We start from the raw sequence: 8,478 nt of genomic DNA, 5'->3' as shown, positions 1-8,478 counted from the left end.
TGCCAAAAACATTTTTTTGGTTTGAAATGTAATAACTTCTGATGCGAATCAATTTGTGAATTGTATATCGTTGTTTTTCATCTGTTATAATTCATCGCTGCAGTTGAATATTACTTTGTGATAATCACTTCAATAATAACTTAAAATTGGCTCGAAAGACATAAAAAATTAATGTATTGTAAATTTGAATAGTGTTGATTGTTCAATCAATTCATCAACTGTATTCAAAAATGAACTGAAAATATGAAGATACGAATTTCAAATTGAAAAAGGACGCAACGTATCTGATTGGCTAAATGCAAACACATGGAACTGGGCTATATTTCATTCCAAGCTCTACATTGTGATCCTCCACCTCAAAGGAGCTTCGTTTTTCCCTGATAATTTCAAACTTAAAATTGTATTTTTGTTTTTTATTTGATTCGTTATTTGACCAGTATTAATTTAAGATGTCCAGTTTATCATCCAATATTCATATTTTAACACCAGAGGATGAAATTTCCATCAGAAAATTGGAATGTCTCAAAGAGCTTCGGTAAGTTTTGTTTATATTCACTTCTAGTTTATATTTATTGCGATGAATGTTATTTTTGTTTATCTTTTAATTGATTTTTTATCATTGACTTACTCTCCAGTGATGTTACTTTGGAGCTGAGCAAAAAGAAAGCACGTTTACATAGTGCTTTGGAGGCCATGGATGAGGAGGCTAAATGTCTCGAGACATTCAAAAACGAGAAAGCTTTGATTGAGCAAGAAAGAGAAGCTCATTGTGCAGAATTGTTGTTGATTCGAGATGATCTCAATCAAATGGAATCAGTGATTCAAGAATCAGAAAGTGAGACGGATCATCATTTAGCTATGGCCAAAAGTTTAATTCTTGAATGGCAAAAACTTGCGGATCGTGCAAATAAAATACGATCAGCTCTTGGTCTTAATCAGCTTCCGAATCTCCCAGAAGAAGAAAAACTGAAAGAGGATATAATCAAAAGTACTGGAAGTGAAGACGGTGCTCATCATCATGCTATGGCATTTGAGCAGGACAACGCTTTCAAGCCTCTTTTAATGATTGCAAACCAACAACCAATGCAACAACAACCTTACTTATTCCCATCACCGACTTCGTCCAGCTCAAGAGATTTTCAATCTGTAGGACCTCATTCGCCTGGAATGGGGATGTCATCTTTAATGAATCCTCATCATGGCCCACCCTCTGGGTTAATGTCTTCAGGATCTTCGTCAAATTTAGTAGAAAGATCTCAAAATCGTTCTTCATTTTGCCAACAACCTCCTCCAATGAAATCGTGTCTCACTTGTTTCCAACAAATCCATCGAAATGCTCCAATCTGTCCTAACTGTAAGGCCAAAAGTAGATCTCGTAATCCAAAGAAACCTAAACGTAAACCAGAAGATTAATAGCATTAATCTGGCATGATCAAGCTCATCATTTTCATCTATTTCTTTTGTTCTTAAGTATTTTGAATACAAAAAAACCTTTTTTTCTGGCAAAAAATTCAAAATCAATTACATAAACTCAAGAAAATATTAATCATTTACTTTTGGAAAGACGATTTCATGATTCATTCAATCATCTCATCTCATCTGGTACAACAATCCCCATTGATAATGATTAGGGTAGCGACGATTGTTTCATTTCACATTCATGAACCATAACATAATTTAAATCCATCCTTTTTTTATTTTTCCTTTGTGGATTATCTGTAGAGATAAAATGACTTAATTAAATTTTCTTATACAACTCATAATGTATTGAGCAAAATATATCAAATAATCAATTTCAGTTGAACAGGATTTTGGGAATGAAGAAGTATCTCAATTAATGGACTTCTCAATTTAAGATTCCGGTTCATTTTGATTATCATAGATGACTTCATTATCGTCGATGAAGCATACCATTCAATGTTTTCCTCAGATGATCATAATCTTTGGTGATTTCGATTGTATGATAATCGTAAATACTGGGATTTAAGTTTTAAGTATTTGACTTTGAATTTCGTGATATTGAGTAGGTAATTTTAACAAGAATGGGCATATCAGATTCAATCAAAGATCTTTGACTTGGTGGACCCATAGCCCAAGCTGCTGTTGAATTAGTACTGGTATCAGTCCACATCCAGTCCATCATTAAACGCATATCATAAAGAAAAGGTACCAACATGTAAAGCATGAAGAGGGTCGAATTTACGAATGTGTACTTTTTGGTGAAACAATTACCCAGAATTCGAGTCGGGTAACCACTTTTAATTTGCCAGGCAGATAGAAGAAGATAAATTGATTTAAAAATGTACCACAGTTTAGGTGCATTATTGTCTGGGTCTGTAAAGGATCGACCAGTCATAGCGGGTAAAGCTATGAATAGGAAAATGTGCATTGCAAAAGAAATAACAATATGGAATATCAATCTCTTTTTGACATCTTTTCGGAGGTAAAGACCACGATCAATGATGATTAAACCAAATTGGAAAAGTAGCATGAATAGAAAAGGCATTGGAACTCGATTTTCTTGTAAATATGTTGTAATATCACCAACACCAGGACTAGTCTGTAATGAATAAATATAATTAGCAAGAATTATAATTGAAATGATTAAAAAAACAAAATTAGCTGCTTACTCCAAATGAACTGTAACCAAACCAAACAGTAAAAAAGTTAATGAAATCGCAGAAAAACATCATTGCATAATAATCTTTTGCTATTCGAAACGGTGGTGACAAAATTCGTGTGATGAACTGTCTGACAGGAGAAACAGTCGCCCAACATCTAATTTAAAAAGTTTAAAAGGCAAAAAGATGAATTAAGTTTTATTTTGTGAGCAAACATGAATAATTTTAAAAGCAAGTGGATCATCTTCAGAACTTACTTTTTCTGCATATTTTCACTTGCTTCAAGCAACTTTTGAACGATTTCAATTTCCTTATCATCTTGAGTCACAAAATTGGACAATGGTTCAACTTCTTGATATCTTTGAGTTTCATCAGAATAAGATAAATCCTCTATATTTCGTCTCCTTAGAATAGTTTCATTTTCTTTTATGGTATTTGCTACATGGACAGCGCCAAATAATGTTGGAGGTCAGAATGGATCATTGAGTGAAGGTTTTTAAAAAAGCCGCTTCATTTGTCTGTATTATGAACAATGTTTACATACGGATAAGATTTGATGAAAAAGCTTAACTTCATCACTGTTGATTTTCTTGTTATTGTTAGACTGTTTTTCAAGTCTATTAAATTTTTTTATTAATTTTAATTTTGATATTTTGATCCAATTTTCACGGTTGTGATTATTTGTTAAATTTATATACTTATTTTTGTGCAAATTGTAAATTAAATTTTCTAATAATGTCCGATTCTCAACGCGTTAGTCCTTTTAAAAACTTTGTTGCTGGTGGTTTTGGTGGTGTCTGTTTGGTCTTTGCTGGTCATCCTCTTGACACCGTAAAAGTGCGACTTCAGACTATGCCAAAACCAGCTCCAGGCCAATCTCCAATGTACAAAGGAACATTTGATTGTGCAAAACAAATTGTGACTAAAGAAGGTTTCACTGGTCTTTATCGTGGTATGGTTGCTCCGATTGCTGGTGTAGCTCCTATGTATGCAGTGTGTTTTTTTGGCTTTGGAGTCGGTAAGAAGTTGCAACAATCACATCCCGATGCAGAGTTGACATTACCACAGTTATTTAATGCCGGAATGTTGTCTGGTGTTTTTACCACTGGAATCATGGCTCCAGGTATGAATATTTGACCTAAAGATTCTAACTATTTAAATATTTACTGATCATATTTTTATCAATTAATAACAGGAGAAAGGATAAAATGTTTATTACAAGTTCAAGCTGCTAATCCGAATGCTGCTCAACAATTTAAGGGACCAATTGATTGTGCCAAAACATTATATCGTCAAGGAGGTATTAGGAGCATTTATAAAGGAACAGCAGCTACATTATTGAGAGACATACCTGCTAGTGGTGCCTATTTTATGAGTTATGAGTGGATTCAACGTGTTTTAACACCAGAAGGTAAATCTAGAAGTGATTTAAGTGCCGGTCGAACTATTATTGCTGGTGGAATGGCTGGTATTTTCAATTGGATGGTCGCAATACCAGCTGACGTTCTTAAATCACGCCTGCAAACAGCTCCAGAAGGTACCTATCCTAATGGTATCAGGGATGTTTTTAAGCAATTGATGAGAGAAGATGGTGTTAAAGCACTTTACCGAGGTGCCACTCCAGTTTTCCTTCGAGCTTTCCCGGCAAACGCTGCATGTTTCCTTGGTTATGAACTTGCAATGAAATTTCTCAATTACTTAGCTCCTGATTTATAAAAAAAACATTCAACGAAATGCAATATTTACTGACACTTTTGAAAAAAGTTGATTAGCTCTATTAATTAATAAAATTGAACAATTTTTGATCATTGTTAATGTTTCTTGCCTTTTTAATGTTTACAGTTTAATAAATCCAATTCATTAATGCCTTACTCCTGATCTATTCCTAATATATTCCTGATTGTTTGACCTGAATCTAAACACAGGAAACAACTGGTTACTTGATTACAACAGCGATGATGCGACAGCAATTAGTTAACATTGAATCATTGAACTTGAAAAGGAAACGAAACGAAAGAAACACCATTGAATAACCTTTCCTTGAATCATCCGCAGCACCCTTATCTGCATTTGTATCTTCATTTATCGTTATAACCATCGTTTTCCTTTGAATGCATCGTTATTCGTTCTCTGATCTTTTCTGGTAATTCATTTCTGCAATTTTCCTAAACATTTCATTTTTTGGTTCCATCTAAATGTCAATTGAATTACCTTATTAGTTCGCATGAATTTATTGACAATTGATTGAAAAAATTTGTGTTGACCAACGAACTGGACTTTGACTCATTGAACACAAATATAACAGATAAAAAGTTAACCTGATTTGTATCGAAATGTTTGATATTCATTCTTTGGATTAACTGCTTTCAATAAAATGCGTTTTGTCGTGAATGACTTTACTCTCTTTATAATTGACACCAAGATATCTAAAGTAAATTGTCTGGATAATTGTTTTAAAAGCTTGGTTCAACTGATTTCCAGATAGACTGGCTAACTCGACTTCTTTACCATGTGACGATGCGACAACAGATTTGATGATTGCCCGAGGAGCCAACTCTTGAACAAATTCACACTTTGTATATCTACGATGTTCATGATTCCGACCGTTAAATGGCAATCATAATTCCCACAATAAATTGTGTGATTCAATAAAATGTTTCCTCCGTCTTAAAACGCCATCTGCTGTTTCTATTATTGATATCCTATTTTTGTTAAATTTGAAAACTTACTCTTTGAAAATTGTAAATTAACTATCACAAAAATGTCTGATTCTCAGCACATTAGTCCTTTAAAAACTTTATTGCTGATGGTTTTGGTGTTGGTACCGTAATGCTCTTAATACCGTAAAAGTGTAACTTTAAACTATGCCAAAGCAGCTCCAGACCAATCAATCCATCCCGATGCAGATTACCACATTTATTTAATGCCGGAATGTTGTCAGGTGTTTTTACAGAGCAGTTTTTGGAGAAATCGTAAATCAATTTTGGTAAAAAATGTCTGAATCACAACGTGTAAGTCATAATAAAAATTTAGCTGCTGGTGGTTTTGGTGGTGTCTGTTTAGTCTTTGCTGGTTACCCGCTTGACACCGTTAAAGTGAGACTTCAGACTATGTCGACACCAACTGCAGGCCAATCTCCAACGTATAAGGGAGCTTTTGATTGTGCAAAACAAATTGTGACTAAAGAAGGTTTCACTGGTCTTTATCGTGGTATGCTCGCTCCACTGGTTATCTCTGCTCCGACATTTTCGCTCTGTTTCTTTGGCTTTGGAGTTGGTAAAAAGTTACAACAATCTCATCCCGAAGAACAGTTAACATTACCACAACTATTTAATGCCGGAATGTTGTCAGCTGTTTTTACCACTGCAATAATAGCTCCAGGTATGAACAATTGACCTAACGATCACTTCTATTGAGATATTTATTATAAATCTGTTCACAGGAGAAAGGATAAAATGTTTATTACAAGTTCAAAGGGCTAATCCAAATGCAGTTCAACAATTTAAGGGACCATTTGATTGTGTCAAAGCACTTTATCGTCAAGGAGGCATTAGGAGCATTTACAAAGGAACAGCAGCTACATTATTGAGAGACATACCTAGTAATGGTGCCTATTTCATTGGTTATGAGTGGATTCAACGCGTTTTAACACCAGAAGGTAAATCTAGAAGTGATTTAAGTGCCGGGCGTACTATTATTGCCGGTGGAATGGCTGGTGTTTTCAATTGGATTGTTGCGATTCCAGCTGATGTTCTCAAATCACGCCTGCAAACAGCACCAGAAGGTACTTATCCTAATGGTATCAGGGATGTTTTCATCAAATTAATGAGAGAAGATGGTGTTAAAGCACTTTACCGAGGTGCCACTCCAGTTTTCCTTCGAGCTTTCCCGGCAAACGCTGCATGTTTTCTTGGTTATGAGCTCGCAATGAAATTTCTTAATTGGTTAGCTCCTGATATGTAGGAAAAATCATTCAACTTGAGGCAATATTCAGGATTCTTTTGAAAAAAGTTGATGAGCTTGATTAATTAATAATAATGAACAATTGTTGATTATTATTAAATATGTATAATATTATTAGTCTTGAATATCTTTAAGTTTCAATAATTTAATTTAACTTTCAAAACCTCAAGTCTTTCCTATCTTTGAATTTGTTACAGTTAACAATCAACTCAATAATCGAGTCAAAAAAATAACTTGTTTGCAATAATCGTTTCCATGTTAAATCAAAGAATCACAATAAAAGTTTCTTTTTCAATTAATGTTGATTCTTAGTATCTCGACCAGCTCAACGGTTATCTAGCTGACGTATTTCAATCTCACCTTTCAACAACAAAACATTATAGAAACTCGAAAGCACTTTAGTTACTAACAAGTTTACTGTAACTTCCGGTCCTGACTTTAGTTTTCCTCCTCTTAGGTCAAACTGGTTTATGGTCATTGCATTTTTATGTTTTTCTGCTGTTGGTTTGGTATTGTGTTTACAAGAAAAGGGTTGCTTTAAGCACATTGTTTTCGTTTTATAATACAATGAATCTAGATCTCAAAATATTTCTTAATCATCAATGTTGATTCGTTTATCAACAGTTCAACAGTAATCTTTTGCTAAATTAATAATTACCAACTCTGTTTAAAATGAATGCAAACAGTAATGTACCGGGTAAAGTGACGATCAAAATGAAATTGAGTGATGAAGATTATCATGATATTGTTCTTGACTGGTCAGATGAAAGTTGTGAATACAAACAGCAACTATTTATGCGAAAGGTGAGATCATTAAATTATCTAATTTACATTCTTAATACTAAATGTTGTCTTGCTTAAAATTATAGCTTGCTTCATACACCAGAGTACCGATTGAATACTTCACGTGTGTAATCCTGTTTCATGGACGAGATACACACATTTTTCACAACCAAGAAACTAAATACAGGTAAAAATTGTTTTTGTTGACTCTTTAAATAATTTTGACTAACATCAAGTTTTTTTAACTTCCATTTAATAGAATTGGTATGATTGAACCTGAAAATGAAACTTTTATGAGTATTTTCAATGATGGTAATTGTTTTTGTGTTTATACGGCATTTTGTTGGTCAGACCAAGATAATGGTTTTGTGATAAGATTTGAACTGGCGACTCCAGATGTGGCTAATGTTTCACAATGTGACTGGTTCTGGTGTCAATACACGAGTACCAGAGGTTTAATGGATAAAAGAATAAAAATACTTAAAAATTCTGAGTTAAATGCAAAACTCAATGCTGAAAACGAGAGACGACATGATGATGATGGTGCTGAGTTTGGGAGACTCTATTCCGATTACAATATCAATCAAGTTCACTCAATGTATTTTAATTGTCGTTCCGACGAGATGGATTATCACCCCGAACGTCGTTATCCATCGAATCGTGGTTAATCTTAATTTTATTGCTGATTATTCAGCAGCCAGATTAGTTAGAGAGTTAAAGTCCGAAGAAAGTCTGAGCTAATTCATTTAATGATAAATAAACTCATAACGCATAAAAGTTATATTTGAGTAACAATTTAACTTGATAAACAAAGTCTAAAATCTGCCAACATAAAGTAAGTAAAAGTAACACAATGTTATTGATATAACTTTTTTTTGTTGAATCTTAAATAACTTAATGTTTCGATGACCTTAACAAAATCTAATACTGGGTCAAAGAATAATGATTGTAAGTTTTTTCATTCACGAAATATCGAGGTTCAAAGTTTTTCGAATTATGACCAAAAACAAGAGAACCGTTGATAAGTTGAAAAAAGTTTTCGACACTTGCAATGTAAAAACAATTTTTATAATGTATAAATAATAATAAGTTTAATCTCTATGCCTTATGG

At 33.5% G+C, this 8,478-nt stretch overlaps 5 protein-coding genes across 5 annotated transcripts; 4 read left to right on the top strand and 1 right to left on the bottom strand.

The window, feature by feature from the left end:
• Nucleotides 1–341: 341 nt before the first annotated feature.
• Nucleotides 342–1,763, top strand: LOC107365854 (zinc finger C4H2 domain-containing protein). The gene is made up of 2 exons (XM_015933423.3): nucleotides 342–535; nucleotides 636–1,763. Exons 1-2 carry the CDS (start codon nucleotides 450–452, stop codon nucleotides 1,411–1,413), a joined length of 864 nt encoding a protein of 287 aa, XP_015788909.1. The 5' UTR covers nucleotides 342–449; the 3' UTR covers nucleotides 1,414–1,763.
• Nucleotides 1,764–1,990: 227 nt separating this feature from the next.
• Nucleotides 1,991–3,089, bottom strand: LOC107365723 (piezo-type mechanosensitive ion channel component 1-like). Its single transcript, XM_015933279.3, has 3 exons — nucleotides 2,879–3,089; nucleotides 2,631–2,778; nucleotides 1,991–2,560 (listed from the first exon to the last, which is right to left on the bottom strand). The coding sequence occupies exons 1-3, from the start codon at nucleotides 2,887–2,889 to the stop codon at nucleotides 1,991–1,993; spliced, it is 729 nt and encodes a 242-aa protein (XP_015788765.1). The 5' UTR covers nucleotides 2,890–3,089.
• A 103-nt stretch (nucleotides 3,090–3,192) lies between these two features.
• LOC107365840 (mitochondrial carnitine/acylcarnitine carrier protein) lies at nucleotides 3,193–4,436 on the top strand. Its single transcript, XM_015933410.3, has 2 exons — nucleotides 3,193–3,744; nucleotides 3,817–4,436. The coding sequence occupies exons 1-2, from the start codon at nucleotides 3,357–3,359 to the stop codon at nucleotides 4,335–4,337; spliced, it is 909 nt and encodes a 302-aa protein (XP_015788896.1). The 5' UTR covers nucleotides 3,193–3,356; the 3' UTR covers nucleotides 4,338–4,436.
• An 891-nt stretch (nucleotides 4,437–5,327) lies between these two features.
• Nucleotides 5,328–6,879, top strand: LOC107365841 (mitochondrial carnitine/acylcarnitine carrier protein-like). Its single transcript, XM_015933411.3, has 2 exons — nucleotides 5,328–6,002; nucleotides 6,064–6,879. The coding sequence occupies exons 1-2, from the start codon at nucleotides 5,615–5,617 to the stop codon at nucleotides 6,582–6,584; spliced, it is 909 nt and encodes a 302-aa protein (XP_015788897.1). The 5' UTR covers nucleotides 5,328–5,614; the 3' UTR covers nucleotides 6,585–6,879.
• Nucleotides 6,880–7,007: 128 nt separating this feature from the next.
• LOC107365842 (uncharacterized) lies at nucleotides 7,008–8,144 on the top strand. The gene is made up of 3 exons (XM_015933412.3): nucleotides 7,008–7,388; nucleotides 7,454–7,554; nucleotides 7,627–8,144. The coding sequence occupies exons 1-3, from the start codon at nucleotides 7,257–7,259 to the stop codon at nucleotides 8,033–8,035; spliced, it is 642 nt and encodes a 213-aa protein (XP_015788898.1). The 5' UTR covers nucleotides 7,008–7,256; the 3' UTR covers nucleotides 8,036–8,144.
• Nucleotides 8,145–8,478: the final 334 nt, after the last annotated feature.

This window comes from Tetranychus urticae, chromosome 3 (genome assembly GCF_039701765.1).
Source record: "Tetranychus urticae isolate SD_2017Ah chromosome 3, NJAU_TeUrti_SD_1.0, whole genome shotgun sequence".
Classification (NCBI taxonomy): domain Eukaryota; kingdom Metazoa; phylum Arthropoda; class Arachnida; order Trombidiformes; family Tetranychidae; genus Tetranychus; species Tetranychus urticae.
The sequence above is the reverse complement of the archived record's forward strand: the minus strand, read 5'-3'. Positions and strand labels throughout refer to the sequence as shown.